General features: G+C 43.2%; 2 protein-coding genes across 3 annotated transcripts; one reads left to right on the top strand and one right to left on the bottom strand.

The window, feature by feature from the left end:
* Positions 1-348: 348 nt before the first annotated feature.
* Positions 349-5,286, bottom strand: LOC100836935. Of its 2 annotated transcripts, XM_024456165.1 has the most exons (4): positions 4,973-5,286; positions 4,150-4,204; positions 3,632-3,689; positions 349-2,859 (listed from the first exon to the last, which is right to left on the bottom strand). In XM_024456165.1, exon 4 carries the CDS (start codon positions 2,565-2,567, stop codon positions 705-707), a length of 1,863 nt encoding a protein of 620 aa, XP_024311933.1. In that variant the 5' UTR covers positions 2,568-2,859; positions 3,632-3,689; positions 4,150-4,204; positions 4,973-5,286; the 3' UTR covers positions 349-704. The 2 variants fall into 2 exon arrangements, with proteins under 2 accessions (XP_024311933.1, XP_003563651.1); XM_003563603.4 differs by lacking the exon at positions 4,150-4,204.
* A 4,386-nt stretch (positions 5,287-9,672) lies between these two features.
* LOC112269434 lies at positions 9,673-21,922 on the top strand. Its single transcript, XM_024456174.1, has 4 exons — positions 9,673-11,326; positions 12,278-12,333; positions 12,421-12,538; positions 21,797-21,922. The coding sequence occupies exons 1-3, from the start codon at positions 9,790-9,792 to the stop codon at positions 12,493-12,495; spliced, it is 1,668 nt and encodes a 555-aa protein (XP_024311942.1). The 5' UTR covers positions 9,673-9,789; the 3' UTR covers positions 12,496-12,538; positions 21,797-21,922.
* The last annotated feature ends 198 nt before the right edge of the window (positions 21,923-22,120 follow it).

The following is a 22,120-nucleotide window of genomic DNA, read 5'->3' as shown; positions in this document are numbered from 1 at the left end:
AGTCACGAGCCTACTCCATCGAAGCCTCTTCTGAATGTAAGCTTCAGTTCATCTACAAGCATCCTCAATGGTAGATCCTTGTTCATTATGATGTATTAACAGAAGTTCTATCTTTTTTGTTTCGAAACATGTATGTCTACGTCTCAATATATTCTACGTAAATATGAAATATATTCTGACAAGATACAATGTCTGCCTGACTGCTTTGAAAGATGCATTGCATATTGCATACAGAATAATATCACAAGTCGTCTGACAAGTAAACACAAAACAGAGATGATGCAGAGATATATCATAACTTTCTCATACTCGGATGGTGAAAAGGAACTTAAAAAAAAACATATATTCTATACACAGAAACAAAATTAATATTTATTTCAGGTTAAGGTTACCAAGATGAACTGATTGTGCATGCATAACTGAGACCACTATAGACGCTTCAATACAATACCCAACACTCACTTGAACACCTAGTTATCTTTCCCCTTTTATTTATCTCATAGAGGGGTGGTTAATACAAAGCTTCAACCAGAATAGAATTCACAAATCTACAACACAACATACCAGAACCTTGATAAGTATGAGATACTTGCCAGGTGGAAGTGGAACCAAACATATCAAAATGAAGGGCAGGCGGCGAATTTTAGGCACTAGAGCCAGCTGCAGCGACTAAAGGTACTAGCCTCGAAGTAATTTGTGGGTTTTCAGTTCAAAGATGCTGAGGTACTAGCCTCCACAATGTTGGTGGACTTCTCTCCAAAACACATACCATTTGCAAACATTGACACAAGGTTACCACCATGCACCCGGCCCTCGGGAACAGGGACCGGCACATGACAATCCTCTACTGGATGCATCAAAATGCTGTCCCTACTTATTTCAGCATTTGAAAGGCAGTCCCCAAGATCACGGGAAGTACTTGTTACACTGAAAGCACCAAGTGTTCGACCTCCATGGATACGATCATCATCCAGCAGCGGGTTGTGATGAACACACATGCCATTTTTGCCTCTTGCAAGGCGATCACAAGGAGGGCCACCAACTCCAAGGTCGGAACCTGGATGACCCCACAAACAACGTTTGCCTCCTCCGTGCGCCTTGCAAAAATCAGTGCTTCCCTGCGCGCTCTTATCACACCCAGCATATATGCATCTCTTCCCCCCACCATGACCAACACAACGATCAGTACGACCTCTAGCGCTCTTGGTGCATCCTTCGACCACACATCTCTTGCCACCTCCATGTGCAACGCAGAATTGTGTACCTCCATGCACACTTTTTGTGCAGCCATGACCTGAACAACGTTTGCCTCCTCCGTGACCTTTGCAGAATGGAGTGCTTCCCTCGGCACCCTTTGTACAGTTGGGGTGTGTGCATCTTTTGCCACCACCATGGGCTTTGCAGAAAGCAGTGCTGCCCTGGGAACCCTTGCCACAACCATCATGCTGACAGCGACGCCCACCTCCATGAGCAATGCATAAGCCTGAGCGACCTTCCGCACTCTTTGAGCAGTTCTCCTGTCGACACCTTTTGCCACCACCATGCTTAATGCAGCGGCCAGATTTCCCTCTTGATGCTCTTCTGCAGCCTTCATGGATGCAACGTTGACCACCGCCATGGGCTATACAAAAATCAGTACGTCCTTCCGCGCTCTTGGTGCACCCAAGGTTCTCACAACGCCTCCCCCCTCCATGGGCTTTACAGAAGATGGTCTTGCCCTCAGCTCCTTTGTTGCAACCCTCTTTGTGGCACCTTCTACCCCCACCATGTGCAATGCAGCGCCCTGACGAACCTCTGGCTCCTTTTATACAGCCTGGATGTGAACAAACTTTTGCGCTAATGGCACGTTGTTGTGGACTGGCAGACCCAGAAGTACAGGTTGCTTGACTTTCTTGTAGTTGGAGCAATGTTGGCGGTGAAGCTGGACCTTCAGTCTGGCTTGAGCTATCTAGGAAAGCTTGGCTTGGAGAAAACCCAGCCATCTTTGCAGTATTATTAAGGAAAGAAAGGACCTGACCACCAGTCGGTCTGCGGAGAGAAGTTGATCCTTCATCAACTGTTGGGACTATGTCCATAATGCATGTCTGCAGAAATGTGTTGTTCTGCTCATCCGCTGCAGTTACGTCTGAGTCAGTAATAGTAGATTCACAAGGTCCAACAGACAAAGACAACTCAAGATCCAGCCCAGCATTGGCAAAAGTTCTCCTATGATCATTAGCCTGCTTATCCAGCCTGGAAGTACCTTCACTGCACGGAGTAAAATAATTGAAGCCCAAATCAACAGAACCATCATCCCTACCCTTGGGAGAAGATATGGTGCAGCCAGTACGCATGATTTGCTTGCTGGAACCTGAGCCTGATGAATTGCCCAGACTTAGTGACAAGTCATCAAACTTTCTCTTGGTCCCTCCAGGCAGATTGTACAAATTGCCCTGAGCTAGGACATCAAGTTGATTAGAACTAGCTGTTGGGTGACTGGCTACCGGAATGGCATGGAACTCATTCACAATGGCATTAGGAGTTGAGAAATTTATTGTAAACGCTGACTGCCCAAACTCAGGATCCATTGTCCTGATTATCTAAGAAACTCAAGCCCAGACAACCTTTATGGAAAAGTACCAGCTTGCCTCACTTCCGTATTAAATAATGGTCAAATAAACTACCTACCAAGCTAGAAAACCTAGTGCATCCAGCAGATCATTTTATCTTTGCAACCTCCACTGACAAATCCTGAAGTATCTCTACGATCCATTTTCCAGAGCTCTATGCAGAGATAACACTATTATTTCAGAAAGCACTGAAGATGCTAAACTTCCGAGGAACCAGCAAGGGTTGTCATCTGACCAACTTGATTATGTTCTGCGGACAAGGAAAGGGCACATGTAATCAATTCTCTAATGCACAGGTTCAATCCATACTACACAAGAATTAGGGATGCACAATACAACTGAAAGAAAATTGATTTCAAGTCTTTTAGGGTATTCAGTTCTGCAATTTTTATCGAAGCTTTCATTTTCGTGCTTATCCTAGTTGTTGGTTTAGTTTATGCATGGCGAAAAGGAGCCTTGGAATGGTCTTAACTGAATATTTAGAAAAAAAAAAAGAAGAAAAAGATTCCATTGAGACAGTTATGAGTTTGATTGAGTTTCCTTTACTTGACCAAACAAGTTCCAATTCTGTTATTTCAACTACACCAAACGATCTTTCAAATTACTACCACCTGGAACATAATCTCAACATTTGCTATATGATATAGACAGCAGAACTTGAGTTGCGTGTCTCTGAGATATAATCTGAAATTCAGGGATCTAAAGTATACCAAACAAATTAAGAACCCTCCGTGTCAATAAATAGAAATCCAAAATGAATTACATGACCAGAGTGAAGTGGTATCACATAAAACAACTAAATCTGCAGTTCTGCACAGTATGTGGAGTAGTCTATAGCTTGTATTCACGTCATTTGAGTTGTGCTGGCAAGAGTTGTCTCAATCCTAGGTTAGGACATCACAAGAGGTTTCATTCCACTGGGGATAGCTGAACAGCTAACAATGCCGTTAATATCTGAACAATTATATTCTTTAAATAAAGGAAGATTTTCGCTCAAAGCAAACAGCAAGGGAGGCCCCTACCTTTTAGATTTGTAAAACATGCAAAGTTCAGCTAACCATGAATTTCAGGAGCTGTGCTCTGCAAATAGGACAACAGAAGCTAAAATTAGCATCAGTCAATATATATAATACATGTGTGCGGCCAAATGGGCATATCACTATTATTCCATAGAGACATAGCGCTAGTCAATATAGGTACCATTCTTTCACTGGAATCAGGTAAATTATCTAAGAATGTAATTAGTCCAATTTCCAAAGAAAAATTGAGTACTTCAGTGCTTTGAAGGAAAATGCCACGGTGTGGGAGTCATCATTTCAGGACAACAACCAATCATATATTTCACTAACTGGCATAGAAATACTACATACTGGAACATTTTCATCGTGCTCACCAAAGTTTACAACTTTACAATAGCAAGAAGAATATTGACATCATGTCTTAATCACTAGAAAGGCAAGAACCAGGATATATCTAATCTGCTAGAGATGGCTTGATACAACTGCACTGTTGTACAAGATAGGGAATATATCTAAGGCACCTGAGAAATGTATATGACAAGAATATTCTTTATTCATCTCACCCCAATAAGCAAACTGAAATTTAATTTCAACCGTTAGTCGGATAAAAACCTCAGCAGAAGAAATTCTGTTACTAAATCATGAAAAGATGCCTAACGTCTAATCACTTTTGAAGCTCAAATTGGGATCATCTGAAGATTCACCGGAAAAGAATGGTCAAAGTTATGTACATTCAACTCAAAACAGCAAACACAGAGCAAACTATTCGAAAAGATGGTCAAAGTTAGGTTTAAATGTTTGAAATGTTACTCCCAGTTCGTCTTTGTTACTGTGGAAAATACATAATCATTGTTGTATATGAGCTATAACTCCATTATCTGGAACGCTTCATGCCTTCATACCTACATACAAAAGCTTGCTTTTCATCTCTTTACATACATGTAATTATTCCAAGAATATCGTTTACAACTATAGATTTTTTTTTGCAAAGATGGTATATCCCCAGCAAAACACCCCGACACAAACAATTTTAAAAAAACACTAGTAATCCAAAGCAAGATTTGACTTTTATGCAAACTTATTTAGTTCAATCAAAGGTGATAGGAGAATATGAGTTCACTAATTAACAAACTGACTAACTGAGCAACTATTCGACGGTTAAAAAAAACTGAGCAACTATTCCACATGTAAACCCGCGAAATCAGAAAGGATAACTTGACAGTCCTGTATGGCTGAGGGGCGGATCTAGATGGTGCGCCGGGTGTGGACCGGCACACCTAAAACCTATTCTGGAGGTTAATTAGTTGGGTTGAAGCAATCAGTTGATGACCAAGAAGCTCATACCTTAGAAACAAATGTCAAAGACTGCAGATGGGGTGGAGACAGCAGGGGCGTGATGGGAACGCCGTCTGAACGGTGACGACGCTAAGCTGCAGCACGGCGGCAGGCGGTAGGGCGGCAGAGCGGCGGTCAGTAGAGGAGTGGAGGAGGAGGAAAGGGATGGGACGGGGACGGAGGAGAGGATCCGGTTATGTATACATCGGCTGCCCAGATTGGCGTTCTTTCGGACGCTGCACAAAATCAAATCAAAATTCGTTTTATTTTCTCTTTTGCTTTCCTTGGAGCGTGTGATAGACCGATAGGGAGCGCGCTACAAGGGAAGTGGCACATCCTTTCCCCCACAACTTGGCCATATAAGGTCCTTGGAGTTATGTCTAATTACTCTTACGAGTTCAGTTACAAAACAAAATTGCTGGAAATCAAATAGTTCTACATGAACTCTTGGCGTCCCCGTGAACAACTCAAGAAGGATATCTTTAGTTCTTATAAAGATCAAGGTTGGTTCATCTTTTCACTCGATTGAGATTATTCTCTATATTACTAGAAAATGCATTTATCCATCCATTTTTTTTACGCGGGAATGCAACCATTCCACATGATAGATATATGTATTACTCTTTCCGTCCTAAAATAAAGAGTAAATTTCACAAAACCACAGGTTTTGAGACAGACTTCTCAACAAGCACTGATTTTTGCTAATTTGTCTGCAAAACCACACGTTTTGTGTCCAACTGTCTCACTCCACCCAAAACATTGGTTTAAGCGTTGTTGGCGGTATCTTTTATATCTAAGTAGAAACAACATACTACTTAATTTCTCTAAACATGCAAGGATGCCACATTATCACATAATTAATTTGTTCACACATATTTAGTGGAAAACTCATACTTTTGCACATGCATGCATGTTACTTCCATCGAGCTATTCCCACTAAGTGAAAATTGTACAATTTTATTATATGTTTTCCAATTTGAATACTCTTTATGTTAATTAAAAATTTCCGCAACAACGTGCGGGGCATCATCTAGTTTCTTACATGTGGGTCCCGCATGTCAGGTGTGGCGTCTTTTTCATTTGACCCCTCGCTTTTTTTCTTTGTTTCCTCCTCCACTCTTCTTCTTGTACGGTGAGCTGCTGCAATGGGCAGGGCAGTGGCGGTGTAGGCAGGGCAGGGCGAGGCAATAGTCGCGCGGTGCGGGCAACGGGGCAGCAGGGGCGCGCGGCGGTGTGGGCGGGCGCGTGGTGCGGGCGGTGCGGGCGGGGCGGGCAGGCCATGGTGGCTGCCGGAGTTGTACAAGAAGAAGAGCCGATGAGGAAAAAAAAAGAAAAAAGCGAGGGGTAAAATGAAAAGGCGTCGCACCTGACATGCAGGACCCACATGTAAGAAATACCGTCAACAACGCTTAAACTAGTGTTTTGGGTGGAGTGAGACAGTTGAACACAAAACGTGTGGTTTTGCGGATAAATTAGCAAAAGTTAGTGCTCGTTGAGAAGTCTGTCTCAAAACCTGTGATTCTGTCAAATTTACTCCAAAATAAATTATGTGGATTTGTATAAGAATTTATACAAATACAAGTCACTTATTTTTTGACGAGGGAGTACAATCTTTCTAAAGCTCGACAGTCAACATAGACATGATGTCAATCTTCTATTAGTAGGATCGATGCTATGTAGGACGATTGCAGCCGAGATAAACGATATTAGTTTTTCGTTTTCAATTAACTAGGAGGAGTTGATCTCTTAGTGTCCAGGAGAAGACATTTTTGTCCTACCAGATGTCATTTCGAGTCAAATGTTTATATTGATTAAATCATAATCATCACTAAAATTTAGAGACAAGTCTAAAATAATTATTATAGAGATAGTACTAAGGGCCGGCTGGCAATGCTGTATTTTTAGGGTTGGTATTTTCAATTTTACGGGGATTTTAGCTCTAAAAATACTCCAACATTCCTAGTGGAGGCTAAAAGACATTCAGTTGCATGACATGATTTTACTACTTCTTCCGTCCAACAAAAAATGTTTCAAATTTGTCAAAATTTGAATGTATCTATGACATCACTTAGTTAGATGCATTCAAATTTAATCAAACTTAAGACATCATTTGTCAAAATTTGAATGTATCTATGACATCACTTAGTTAGATGCATTCAAATTTAATCAAACTTAAGACATCATTTGTTTAACGGAGAAAGTGTCATCTTCTTAATTGTTTTAGACCATGTCAATCACTGTCCTTGGTCAACACCGCCTATGGTTTAACGGCGGGCTTTTCGGCACGTGCAGTGACATGATTTTCCAAAGAAAAGATTGCGTCTCTCGCTTAGCATTGCAAAGCGTCTTTGGTGGTTGGACTGTCGTTTCTTGCTACAAAGACTGCCACATACTGAGCCGCGACACTATATTTTCCGTCTCTAGTCAAGCCAAAGCGGTGTTAATTATATCACCCTGCCGCTGCCAAGAGTAAAGAAACAAAGTAGTTAACCATGAGCATCAGGAATCGATGGCAAAGATGCATGCGCAGCTAGCTTCCATGAATCTGAATTAATATATTCTCCAGTCCTAGTAGGATCCGGTTACTTGTTAAACTTCGCGGCGTCTTTTTCCGTCTGTGCTTAAGGTGCTGATCTAGGCAGACCGACTATACCAATGTAATTAAACCTCTTTAATCACGATGTGAAGTAGCGCTTGACATGATGCCATTTTTAATCGGAGGCAGCCACAGTGGGCGGGTCTTGCGGTCGTTAGGTTTCGAGGTCACCTCGCATTAGGTTCTTCTTTTCTGTGGTTTAAGCTATTCATTTGGACCTTTCCGATGATGCAATGCAATGTGGACAGCGGACGCGTCGGTGTTACGGAGTAGTTTCTTCGCTCGTGAGAGGGAACTTGCAAGGCAGGCGCTTCATGTAATTAGTACTCGTAAAAGATTTTCTTTTAACGCGTCATCTATATTACTCTTTCCGTTCTCATAAAATAGCTCATATTTCTTTTCTCATTTGTTTCGTAATATAGCTCGTTTTCTCTTGACTATTGCACCGGGCCAATAACTGCTTTTACTCATTTATTTTTAAACCAATATGAGTAGACACAGCAAAAAAGAGCTGTTTTGATTAAGTATACAAATCTATGTGACATGTTTTGTGAAATGGAGAAAGTAACGGTGAGCTAGTGGTAACGGTGACGGTTGTGATGTTTGTTTTTTCTTTGAGAAACTCAAACGAATGCTGGAGCACAACATGGGCTCGTAGGAAACCGGCCCGGTCAAACGATGGGCTGAGTGGCGGCGAGTTGGTCGTGGTACAATGGGCCGGAGTAAACGATGTTCGGTCAGCTTTGTGCACACGATCCGGCCTAATTATGAGTTACCCGTTCTCTCCCGCAACGAAAACCTACAAAATGTGATAGAGTCTTGCTGATTAACCGGATCTACTCCAGTAAGTTCGATCTGGTCTCCTGCTCCCCCGCTCCGGCGCAATCTTCGCCGGCCCCGCCCCGCCCTTGGACACGCTGCAGCTGGGCATCTCCTCCTCCTCCCCGTGGCCATCGAGGTTGCTCCACAGCTACTGCAACCCCGTCGCTTGCGCGGCCCGCACCAAGTGGCTCTGCCACGGCCTCAAGTACTGCTCCCCGGCAACGCTCCACATCACCGGGATCACGCCGCCGCCCCTATCTTCTTCTTCCGGCACCCACCACCTCACCAAGCTGCGCCTCCACGCCGTGGCGGCTCTCGATAGTGATTTCCAGAAACACATGACTTTCGGGCTCCCCGTCCTGCAGGACCTGGAGATCGTCCCAGGGGGCGGCGAGCCGCCGGCACGGCAACGATCTCCAAGCCGCAGGCTGGGCTCTTGGGCTCCCCCGCCGCCCCCGTGGGCTGCCGCGACAGGGCGCCGTCCCTGCCTCCCCGTCGGGCCCCTCCTCCTCCTCCTCCAGCGTGGCAGATCGCGCTGCCATCCCGCCTCCTTTTTGACTGTGGCCGCCGGCAATTGGTATTGTGAATTTTTGTTTGCCTGGATGTGTGGATGTATTCATTTTCGTTTTTCTTGATGACACTTGGTACTGTCATTGCGGATTGAGAATTTGATGATCTTCTTGTTTTGAATATTGAGGTACTTTGATTTCTTTTGATTTGTACTTTTTTTTTGAAACTCTTTTGATTTGTACATTGATGTACCTGTGATATACGCGACCACTGAATTGAATAATGAGATATTTTGATTTCTTTTGATTTCTATCTTGATGTACCTGTGATGTACTTTGATGTACTCGTCGTCATGTATCTGTCATGCACTGTGAACTTTTTTAGATAAATGTGATGTACTATACGATGCAGTCGTCTCATAAGTCCGTGTACACAAGTTACTTAAAAATTGAGGAGGTACCTGTGATGTACCATACGATGTACTCGTCTCATAAGTTCTTGTACACGAGAGATTTTAAAACTGAAGGTAAAATTCAATTATCATAATATACTAAATATGTACTTAAAAATATAACATGTACCGTAATGTAGTTAAAAGTGGGAGAGAGAGAAGACCAAAGTTGTCAGAGTGCTAATCTCGTTGTAGTTTAAAGTAGAATAAATTGAGAAAGAAAAAGAGGAGAAGGCCAAATATGTGGGTAGGATGATGGATGCAAATGCCATCAGTGTCACCGTTTCCGTTTTACAACGCACACGGAGTAGATTCCCAATATAAAAAAAACCGATCAAAAAAAAAACGTGCACGGAGTATATATATACACCACCCGATGTTTGGTGGCCATCACCTCCGGAAACCCTAATCCCCAAGTCCCATCCCCGAGTCCCACCCCTGATCACGATGCCCAGATCAAGCCGCCGCCGTTCTCCTTCTCCTCCGGGAACCTATTATTCGCCCCTCTCCTCCGGGAACGGTCGCCGCTCCCTCCACGGTCGTCCTCCGACCCGCTCCTCCGAGAACCCTAATCCCCATGACCCACTCCCGGCGGTGCCGGCGGCCGCGATGTCCGAATCGAGACACTGCTCCTTCCCCGTTCGTCCTCCGACCTACTCCTCCGGCAACACGGCCACGATGTCCAGATCGAGCCGCCGCCCCTTCCCCGGCCGTTCCGCCTCTGTCCTCCTCGACTCGTATGGGTATGTGTTCCTGGCCGGGGACGACACCGATGCCACCGGGTATGGGTTGGTGGTCGGGGACGACAACGACACCACCGCGCAGACCTTCACGACAGCAACAGGAACTATCAAGGTGACCTTCGTATTGGCAGATCTCCCGTCCCTCTCATACTTCTACGTCCGCTGCCTCGACCTATCTGCCAATCCCTTCGGCATTGAGCCGGGAATCGTTTGGTCCACGGAGGACCTCGCCCTCCTCAGATTGCAAGTCGACACTTGCCGCTCACCCTACTTCATCTACAGGGCCGGACTGCACGGGCGCCGGCCATCACTTGATCCGCTTCCCGATATCAGCAGCGCCTACTTTGCTAAGTGGAATCTAGAGCCACACCTCGTCGGCGTCTTGCCTGACGGTGGTGGCACAGACTTTGTCTTAGCCGCTTTCCCAAAGTTCTCAATTGAGTACGAGCTTCATATCTTCAGATCCAAGCAGCGTGCCTGGACCACAGAGCTGTTGGTCCCAGATCTTCCATGTTGGATTACACGGAAACGGAGCATAGTTAAACCTAACAAGGTGATTGCCTTACAAGGTGGATTGCTGGGGTTTGTTGATCTGTGGAACGGTATTTTGCTCTGCAATGTGCTCAAGGAACCCGTGACAGTGGATTTTGTTCCATCGCCGAAGCTGCTTCCCACTAACCGAGAACACTACAACGAATCATTTGCATGGCCCATTCGAGATGTCACCTGCACAGATGGTTCGATCATCAGGTGTGTCGAGTTGGAAAAGATATACAGTGTGAAAACCAGCATTCCTGATGCCTCAACCATGGATCTACTCTTTGATTCTGAAGCGGTTGATCCAACTGAGGAGAGGATAGTAGAAGAATTTGCTGGTTGGCGGCTCATTACATGGTTTAGGGAGCTCTCTTGGTGCTATTGGCGCAAGGGCAGTGTGTCTCATGTGGATGAACTTCAAACTGTCTCCTTGCCTCATCCAGATTACGGCGGTAATGGTGCTGCAGAATCACCGTTGAAAACCCTTATAGCATCTTGTCCCACCGTGTTTGGGGATGACATTGTTTGTCTCATGTTCAAGAACAATCATCGCGATCACGATGCATGGATTCTCACTGTTGACATGAGGAGCAAGGCAGTGGGAGAGCTGGTTCCATTTCATGCAAAGAAATTAAGGCATTCTAATCATTCTAATACCACCTACATTCCCTGCCCGCTGAACAAATATCTGAATAGTGAATCAGGTAACTGTGGTGCGATCTTTTTTATCATATATTACACTTAAGAATGCTCTTCTGTCCTTTAACGGACTATATTTGTGGTCAATAGATATGGTTTGGGCACATTTGATTTCAGTTTTATACAGTTCTCATTTCGTGTAGCACATGTTAGATCACTCACTACTGGAGCCATTAGATAATATATGTACGGATTGAGTGACTTTCACTCGAGGGCTGTAGCCTGATATTATTACTAAGGCTTAAATCATGTCATACTTTTTCTTTGTGTTGATGTATTTCAAAGTGCTTGGGCACATTTGATTTCAATTTTACACAGTTCTCATTTCGTGTAGCACATTGTTAGATCACTCACTACTGGAGCCATTAGATAATATATGTACGGATTGGGTGACTTTCACTCGAGGGCTGTAGCCTGATAGTATTACTAAGGCTTAAATCATGTCATACTTTTTCTTTGTGTTGATGTATTTCGAAGTGCTTGAGATATGATTGGATAAGGATATCTTATATATCATTATGATCAATCAGTTGTTAGCTTTCTGCTAATCTTTCCCTGAGTTTAGATCAATACCTCTTTATGACACCATTTTTTATATCTAGACTAGCTAAATGCACGTGCATTGTTACGGGATTTACTTTTTTTTTTGCATAAGTTGCATAATGTATTTTTGCACTTATATTTTCAATTTTTTTCCAAATAACAATTATCTCAAAATATACATCAATCCCAATAATTCTAGGTAAGTTATGTTGATATTGCAGCAATTTGAAAAGATTGTGATATTTATCTACCATATTAAATGTGTGCAATTATATTGATTTTCTAGCAATCTATAGAATAGTCTCAATGGAGTGAACGGACGACCACCAACTCAGATCTTTATAATTTATATCTAGACTAGTAGTTCGTTGGTCATCACGAGTCTAATGGTTTTCAGCTCTTATGTGCCTTAGGTAGAGCTCAAGTTGGTTTGCAAAATGCCTGTTCTGACGGACGTTTTCTGCAAGAGGTATATGCTGCCACACTTTTGTATTGTTGCCACTCTCCATTTTCCTTCTTTTGCATAACAAGATTCACCATAAAAATCGTTTTGCAGCTTCCCTGGCAAAACTCGAGCAAGTACAGTAGTAATACTTCCCAACAGAAGCGGCAGCGAATGGTGCAAGTTTGAATCTACTTCGGCTTTGACAACCCGCTCAGTCAGTCCTCATCAGGTAAACATCTGTCAAGCTCGTGATAGGGCACATGTCAGAAACAAGGCAAAATTAGCTACAACATACTACTATGATTCTGTGGAATTTGCCCCAGCACACTGATAATAATGCAATTTACCAAGTACCTTTGCAAAACGTTGTCCGAAGTTAATGCAATTTACCAAGTACCTTTGCAAAACGTTGTCCGAAATTAATGTAATTTACCGAGTACCCTTGCAAAACGTTGCCGGTTTGCCCCAACACACCTCTCCAAATAAAATACTCCCTCCAACCCATATTACTTGTTGAAATATTACATGTATCTAGACGCTTTTTTAGCATAGATATATCCATATTTGCACAAATCTGAGACAAGTAATATGGGTCAGAGGGAGTAATACTATTGTGACACTAGGTTTGTAAAATATCATCTTTACCATTTCAGTCTACCTCTTCCCTTTAACTGTCAACTAGGACCCTCACGCATGGACTATCTCAAGCAAATTCATATATTGCTTATTATTTGATTTCATACATAAATCATACTACATCAGTCAACCCATCATCATAGCAAAACGAGGTGGTCACTCCATCTTTACTAGAGAAGTGGAAACTGGCGGCTTAAGTGCCATATAAGTGTGGTGGTTACTGACCAGCTTGATGGCTCATTCAAGGGGCACTTGCTGCCTGGGACGTTGCTCCTAGCCTTAGGCTTCACCACTGATGCTAGGTAGGTCCTGCCTCCATGTTTATAAATATGTGGACGGTGCGCGGCAGGGCATCTGACATCCGAGCATGTCACCTCGAGATACGCATGCTGGCTGTAGGAAATTCCTGGAGATGTTCGTGGAGGTGCATTAATAATCCTCACACCTACATCTGATTCTAGATTATGCGTGTGGACTTGCCAGATCCTGGGCCAGAAAGGTGCTTTCTACACGCTGCCTGCTGTCAACAAGGTGCATCGGTAACTGGCTGGTTGGAACTCTCCATGCTGACGCTTAAGACAACCAGACACAGTGGAAGCTTACATTGGTCAGGACAGAACAGAGAGAGGAACGGGAGAGAAGGACCTCCTGAAGAAGGCGGGGAATATATGCTTGATGTTCTTTCTGTCTCTGGGAGAACATCGTATGTGCTTACATGTGCTCTGCCAAATGGACTAATAGCGTTTAAGTTGCATAAAGATATAGACCTTAGTGGGGCACTACTACAGAAAGACTTATCAGTAATGGTCGAAAACAGCATCAGTGACGGTCGGAGCCGTCGTTACTAACTTCGTGTTACTGATGATACCCATCATCAGTAACGGTCGCCGTGTACCATCGTCAGTAACGGTCGCCGTGTACCAACGTCAGTAACGGTCGCCACGACTGCCACTGATGTATATATACATCTGTGGCAGTCGCTCTTATACGACCGTTCCTGATGATATCGCTTTTCCACAACAGTGTCGGTCGAGCGACTGACACTGATACATTTTTGGTATTTTAAAAAATAATTAAAACCACAGGAAATACACAGAATAATATATACAGCGCAGAAAAATGTATCTCATCACAGAAAAATACATATAAAGCCGCATCACATCACATCATTTAAAGCATACAAATGTATATAAGCCGCATCATTTAAAGCATATAAAGAATACAAAGGTATCTCACTTCACGACATTGATTACGAAGTGTCAAAATTCCATAGAAACATAATTACGAAGTGTCAAAATTTCATGGAAGCATATAAAGAATACAAATGTATCTCATTCTAAGCTTGAATCTATTGTCGTGGGTGAACCCTAGACACGACTTGTTCCACGCGTTCGAAGAGGTCCCCACTAGGCTTGATGACCTCATTGTTTATGAGATGGGTGAACTCCCTTTGAATGTTATAGACGACCCATTTAGGTCGGTGTCCCATTGTCATTCGGGGCCGCCAGTACTCTTCCATCGCCGCGACTGACCCCTTCCACGTAGGCTTGAACATGCTGGCATTCTTCATAAGGATGTGACCGCAGTAATAGCCACAGAACACACTGTCGGGCGGCTGTTGCTGGCAATGGAACCTCTGGTTGTAGTGAGGCTCATCTTTATTGCCTTTATCAGCTAGTTTTTCTTTGTTAGCCACTTTCCAGGCAGTGTTAATGAGTGATTTGATGGGTTTACAGAACCTACCTCAAACACCCTTCTTCGAAAGTAGTGAATCGAAGTAGTACACCGCGGACCAAGGCAAACAAATGAGTATTGTCACCCAATGGTCTTTGTTTTCAAAAGAAACAAACTTTAGTATGTAAGGGTGTATAAGAAAGACTGAATTAGAAAAAACAAACGGTTACATATATAAAATTGAACTTATTCAAAATTAAGAAAGAAGAGGATGAAGTCGTTGTCCGCGTATTTCTTGTGACATGCCATCAAGTATTTAGATGCCATGGTTCTTGAGGCATCCTTTTTTGGCTCAAGACCGATGTCACCGCAGTTGAACATCATGGGGTCTAGAATGGCTACTTTTTTGACCTCCAATCGCCGCAGTTTTTGGTAGGCAGACCACAGCCTTAAGAGGTTGATATCAAGCTTTTGGCGGTTGAAGAGGTGGAACAGTTCGTTGAACTCCACACCAAAGGTGATAGGACGTTCCTAAATCTTTCCGGTTTCTTTGTCAAAGAAGCCAGTCTTTTGGGATTCTAACATTGATCTGTTGGGCATGCTGTTGAGAACCAACTGATGCTTGCATGTAGAACTGATGAAGCTCTTGCATCTCTCTGGACACGGCACGCAGGGAATCTTCGGTGACCATCGGTCTTCCAGGATAGTAAAGAAGCACCCGGTCGTACTCCCTAGCCACGAAATAGGATCCGTTTTCGAATCTCTGGCCTTGATATGGGTTCTTGATGAGAATGTCAGGCCTATTGTCCTCCTAGACTCCAGTTATGTCGGATACATAGTGCATCTCATCTTGAGTGACATCGGAGGACTTCTTGATGGTCTTGCCGCCGCGGCCCCTCTTTTTATGTCTCCTCTTACTGTCCCATGCCTTCTGCTCCTCTGCCTTGTACTTATCATCGATCTTGCGGCCACCCATGGACTCAGCGGCACCCAAGAGAGAGAAGGTGGGAGGGACGCTTAAGCCTGTGCTGACCCTGTGGTCTGGCTATCTTTGAGCTGTGCAGGCATCGACATTGCCCGCTCTTCATCTCCGCCGGCATCGATAGGAGGAAATATCTTAGGGGAAAGGCCGAGCGGCGAATGAGAAGTACCTTTGTGGGCGGAGGGAGATGGAGGCATAGAGGGCCGGCGCTGGTTGTAGAGAGATATCAAGCTCTTAGGCCACATAATCCGGTAGTTTGGACAACCGCCTAGAATTTCCACACCTTCCTCCGGAGGTAGCGGGATAGCATAATCCCGAGGCTCCTCGACAACGGAGTCCACCATCACACTCACTTGTGCGTCGTTCATGAGAATGTCATGCACCGGTGGCGGTTATTGTCTGGGCATCAGGCGGCCAATGGCGCCTACAGGCTTCCCAGGCTTGTCAACGTGGATATGACACTTCACCGGTGCCTGCGCGTAACAAGAAGAAGGCATATGTATGTAAGATCATTATTCCTGAAGGTAAGGAGTGAAAAAGAGTTTGAAAAGATTGCTTACAAGGATGTTGTCGCTCGGATCTTATCCCGGATGCCCTCGCTTGGGGTTGTAGCATGATAGTATTACTAAGGCTTAAATCATGTCATACTTTTGCTTTGTGTTGATGTATTTCAAAGTGCTTGAGTTAGGATTGGATAAGGATATCTTATATATCAGTATGATCAATCAGTTGTTAGCTTTCTGCTAATCTGTCCTTGAGTTTAGATCAATACCTCTTTAGGACACCATTTTTTATATCTAGACTAGTAGTTAGTTGGTCATCATGAATCTAATGGTTTTCAGCTCTAATGTGCCTTAGGTAGAGCTTAGGTTGGTTTGCAAAATGCCTGTTCTGACGGACGCTTTCTGCTTGAGGTATATGCTGCTACACTTTTGTATTGTTGCCACTTTCCATTTTCGTTCTTTTGCATAACAAGATTCACCATAAAAATCGTTTTGCAGCTTCCCCGGCAAAACTCGAGCAAGTACAATAGTAATACTTCCCAACAGATGCGGCAGCAAAATGGTGCAAGTTTGAATCTACTTCGGCTTTGACAACCCTAACATCTGTCAAGCTTGTGATAGGACACATGTCAGAAACGAGGCAAAATTAGCTACAACATACTACTATGATTCTGTGGAATTTGCCCCAGCACACTGATAATAATGCAATTTACCGAATACCTTTGCAAAACGTTGTTCGAATTTAATGTAATTTACCGAGTACCCTTGCAAAACGGTGCCGGTTTGCCCCAACACACCTCTCGAAATAAAATACTCCCTCCAACCCATATTACTTGTCAAAAGATAACATGTATCTAGATGCTTTTTTTAACATAAATACATTCATATTTGCGCAAATCTGAGACAAGTAATATGGGTTGGAGGGAGTAATACTATTGTGACACTAGGTTTGCAAATTCATATATTGCTTATTATTTGATTTCATACATAAATCATACTATATCAGTCAACCCATCATCATAGCAAAACGAGGTGGTCACTCCATCTTTACTAGAGAAGTGGAAACTGGCGGCTGAAGTGCCATATAAGTGTGGTGGTTACTGACCAGCTTGATGGCTCATTTAAGGGGCACTTGCTATCTCCATGTTTATAAATCCGTGGACGGTGCACGGCAGGGCATCCGACATCCGAGCATGTCACCTCGAGCTATGCATTCTGGCTGTAGGAAATTCCTGGAGATGTTCGTGGAGGTGCATTAATAATCCTCACACCTGCATCTCATTCTAGATTATGCGTGTGGACTGGCCGGATCCTGGGCTAGAAAGGTGTTGAGATCGATTTCTACACGCTGCCTATCAACACGGTGCATCGGTAACTGGCTGGTTGGAGCACTCCATGCTGACGCTTAAGACAACCAGGCACAGTGGAAGCTTATATTGGTCAGGACAGAACGGAGAGAGGAACGGGAGAGAAGGACCTAAAGAAGGCGGGGAATATCTGCTCGATGTTCTCTCTGTCTTCGGGAGAACATCGTATGTGCTTACATGTTCTCTGCCAGATGGACTAATAGCGTTGAAGTTGCATAAAGACATAGACCTTAGTGGTGCACTAATCCATTTTGCTCATCTTCAATTTCAATGGTCTGAAAAATAAAGCGTGTTGAATTGTTGCTCCTTATGTTTGTATAGATCATGACTGCTATGGCTTGCTAGTGTTGAATATTTGTTTGTCTTATGGATTTTCTGTACAATTACACTTGTGCAGTGATTGTGCCGCCATTCGGCTCTGGAGTCCCGCCCCTGCACTAGTTGAGGTCTTTATGATTCAAATCGTATGCACGGACATGGTTGTGGTATAAACTGTGTCGTATGTCTCTGGTCTGGTATTGTTTGTTAGTTTTCTTACTCGTGTCGGCTGGATGATGGGTTTAAACCTAAGCGGCTACTCAATACTTTTACTCCCTCCCTTCCTTGAAGGAGGTCATATTATGTTTCATTAAGACAAGACTTGGACCATAAATTACTATGTTAAGGTGTGATTTATATGACACGAAACCACAAGTATTACGAAGTAATTTTGATAACGAATCTACCGATACAAATTTCATGTCATATAAACCGCACCTTAAGAGATTATTCACTATATTATTAGAAAATGCATGTATGCATCCATTCAAAATGATAGATATATGTATCACAATCTTTCTAGAGCTTGACACTCAACAAAAATTATACACCTACATTTTGAACCGAAGAAGTACAAAATAAAAATTATATGCATTTGAAAAATAATGGCAACAGAAATCATTCATGGGCAGATAAATTTAATAATTGGATTAATGGTGCTGCTCTTGTGGAGATCAAAATTTCTAATAGGTCTTACGCCTGGTCAAATAACCAAGAGAGACCCATTATGGCAGCTCTCGATAGAATTTTTGTTTCTACCTGCTGGGAAGCCCACTTCCCTACCTCCTCTGTTTCTACTTTAGCTAGAGTTAATAGTGATCACACTCCACTTTGGGTTGATTGTGATCTGACATCCTCCCCACCCAAAAAAAATCTTTAGACTTGAAAAATGGTGGCTAGAGATTGATGGTTGCTTACAATTTATCATTGACAATTGGAATCTCCCCTGTCCCATGACCAAAGCCATTCATATATGGCAGTTAAAATTTAAAAGATCAAGAAAATTCCTTCAGGGCTGGAGTATGAACAATGAAGCTGCTAAAAAATAATACAAAAGAAGCCTCATTGCTAAGTATGACTGTCATCTGGACATCTTATCTGAAACACAACTGCTTCCAGAGGAGAGAACCAGATGCAAAGCCATTAAGTCTGAATTAAATGCTATCTGGAGAATGGAGGAAATTAAAGCCAGAAAAAGATCTAGAGAAAAAAACATTTTAGAAGGTGATAGAAACACAGCATATTTTCATGCCATAGCTAATCAAAGGAGAAGGAAAAAGAAAATTACTGCTTTAGAAGGTCCTGATAGGCTGGTGCATGACACACCATCCATGCTACATCTGGCAGCGGATTTTTATAGAAACCTCTTTGGAACAGAGGAAAATCTAGACATTAGAAGATGTTAAGGGAGCTGTTTTCTCCTCTTATGCTGAAGGGGCTCCTGGCCCAGATGGCTTCCCCTTTTTATTTTATCAAAAGTTCTGGGACAAAATGAAAAAGGACCTATTAGGGCTATTGAGAGACTTTGATTGCAACAAAGCAGATTTATATAGACTAAACTTTGCTATGATAACACTAATCCCCAAAGAACCAGACGCCACTTCCCTAAAAAAATACAGACCAATTGCTTTAACTAGTTGCAGCTTCAAATTTTTTTGCTAAGGCATGCACCATCAGAATGAGCTGCTGTGCTGTTAGATTAATTTCAATAAATCAAACAGCCTTTATTAAGCAGATACATACTTGACAGTGTGGTCTGCTCATGAAATTATCCATGAGGTGTACCAGAAAAAAGAAAGTGGGATTCTACTAAAATTAGACTATGAAAAAGCTTACGACAGAGTAAACTGGGATTTTCTTAATAATATGCTCACCAGCAGAGACTTTAGCCTGAACTAGGGAAAGAAACTACAAAACCTTATATATAGGGGGTCTGTTAGTATCAGGCTGAATGACTCTGAAAGTGGCTACTTTGAAACTGGAAAAGGCTTAAGACCTGTGACGTGGTTATGACTAATCACGTACTCGACTCGAGTATACCCGTCATGGCCCAGCTGGGGCCCACAAGGAAGTTTACTACGGCTCCAGGAGTCCACATGCTCAACTTGTGGCTCAAGACAAAGAAGTCTAAACTTAGTATATCTCAACAATGTATTCGACTTGGACTCTACCTGGGACCTGGTCTCCTGCATATATAAAGGGACCAGGAGGGGGAGCCAAGATCACCCAATCTAGCATAAAAGCTGCCTAGACGCACTCGCCAGATCGAATCTGTGCATCTAGCCCCCGCGGCTCTCTTGTAATCAACTCATCAATACAATCCAGACAAGCATGACGTAGGGGTGTTACCTTTCGAGGGCCCCGAACCTGGGTAAATCATGTCTCCTGTGTCCTTGTTAGCCGACGAGATCGTTAACACATACACTCGAAACTTTCCTAGATACAAGTCTAGTAATATGGACATTGTCGACGTCACCCCTTCGTCAACAGGGAGATCCACTCTCCCCCTTGCTCTTTAATTTGGTAGCTGATGTATTCACTAGAATGCTCTCCAAGGTAGCTGCCAACTCCCTCATATCTGGCCTCCTTCCTGAATTTTTCCCAGGTGATATCATTAGCCTGCAGTATGTAGATGACACATTGATTTTCCTTAAAAATGATTTGATAATGGCCCAAAATCTTAAATGGATCCTTACTCTTTATTAGCAAATCTCAGGGATGAAAATAAATTATCATAAATCAGATCTTATCCCCATTAACCTGGAGCAGGAGGATATTAATTCCCTATCACAAATTTTTGGTTCCAAACTAGCTCCTTATCTATCACCTACCTAGGGGTGCCTTTACACCATAGTAAACTCAGAAAAGAAGATCTACAACAGTCATTGATAAAGTAATTAAGAGAGTTGCTGGCTGGAGGGGCAGGTTGCTATCCTATGGTGGTAGAATTATTCTGATTAGAGCATGCCTCGCTAGTATCCCTATATACTCACTTTCCTTTATTAAATTCCCTAGCTGGGCTATCCAAGCAACCAATTCTCAAATGGCCCACTATTTGTGGGATAATTACGAAGGACACAGGAAATATCATCTTGCTAACTGGGAGATGATGGCGATGAAAAAGGAATATGGAGGACTTGGGATCCCTAATCTCAGAGACCTGAATGTCTCTCTTCTCTCCTCCTGGATCAATAGATACAGACATGACTCCAATTGAATGTGGAAACAGATAATGGACTTTAAATATGATGCGTCCAATCCAAATATCTGTGCCTGTGATGATCAAACTGGCTCCTCCTTTTGGAAAGGAGTGCAGTGGGCTTGCAAGGCGGCTAAACTGGGATACCAATGGTTCGGTGGATCTAGCCTGGCCATCCAGTTCTAGGACATCTGCAACAAACAAATGGCCACTTTAGCTGTGGTTTGGGATGGGCAGGTGATCAAGCTCTCTTTCAGAAGGAGCTTGGACCTCGCTTAGTGGAACAATGGGAAACCCTGTCCCAGATCCTATACAGTGTTGAACTAAATGATGAAAATGACCAACTCATCTGGAAACTGCACAGCTCTTGGATATACACCTCCCAGTCTCTATATGTTGTTGTTAATTGTAGGGGGGGTTTGCCAGTTTATGTACCAACTTTGTGGCAGATCAGTATACCTCCTAGAATCCACATGTTTCTTTGGCTTTTAAGCAACAATAAACTCCTCACTAGGGACAACCTGTGTAAAAGACAATATGTCCCTGATAAGACATGCCTATTCTGTAATGAACCTGAATCTATTCATCATTTATTTTTTGATTGTGTGGTTACTAGAGAATAATGCTCAAAGAACTATCTGAAATCCTGCTGAAACCTGACATTGTCTCTTTTGAAAGTAGTGCTACTTACTGGTTATGCAATAAAAGGAATGGAGTGATCAACATGTTTACTGCTGCACTTATGTGGTCCTTGTGGAAATTTCATAACGACCAGGTTTTTGCTTGACATGTCTGGCTTAATGTACAGGTCCTGTGGAAGTGATTGCTGCGCTTGCTTGCTAAAGCGCTGGCAGCCGCTGTGCCCGAAGAGGGATACCATAATCTGGGACAAATGCTTGCTGTTACTGGAGCTCAAGGCATCAGTGGTTCCCCGGCTTCAGTGATGAAGAAGAGGCGCACGCTACTAACAGGGCCGATAACCCCCACTCTGAACGAGCCAAAGATGGGACTAGAGCTGTTCTGAAGCATTTTGCTGTCTCAAACTCCCCATCTTTGTCACGTGGTCCGTTCCTATTTTTAAGAGCTGTTCTTGTATTTGCCTCTGTTTTTTATGCTTCTTATAGCGGTCACC

Source organism: Brachypodium distachyon, chromosome 1, assembly GCF_000005505.3.
Source record: "Brachypodium distachyon strain Bd21 chromosome 1, Brachypodium_distachyon_v3.0, whole genome shotgun sequence".
Lineage (NCBI taxonomy): Eukaryota > Viridiplantae > Streptophyta > Magnoliopsida > Poales > Poaceae > Brachypodium > Brachypodium distachyon.
The sequence above is the reverse complement of the archived record's forward strand: the minus strand, read 5'-3'. Positions and strand labels throughout refer to the sequence as shown.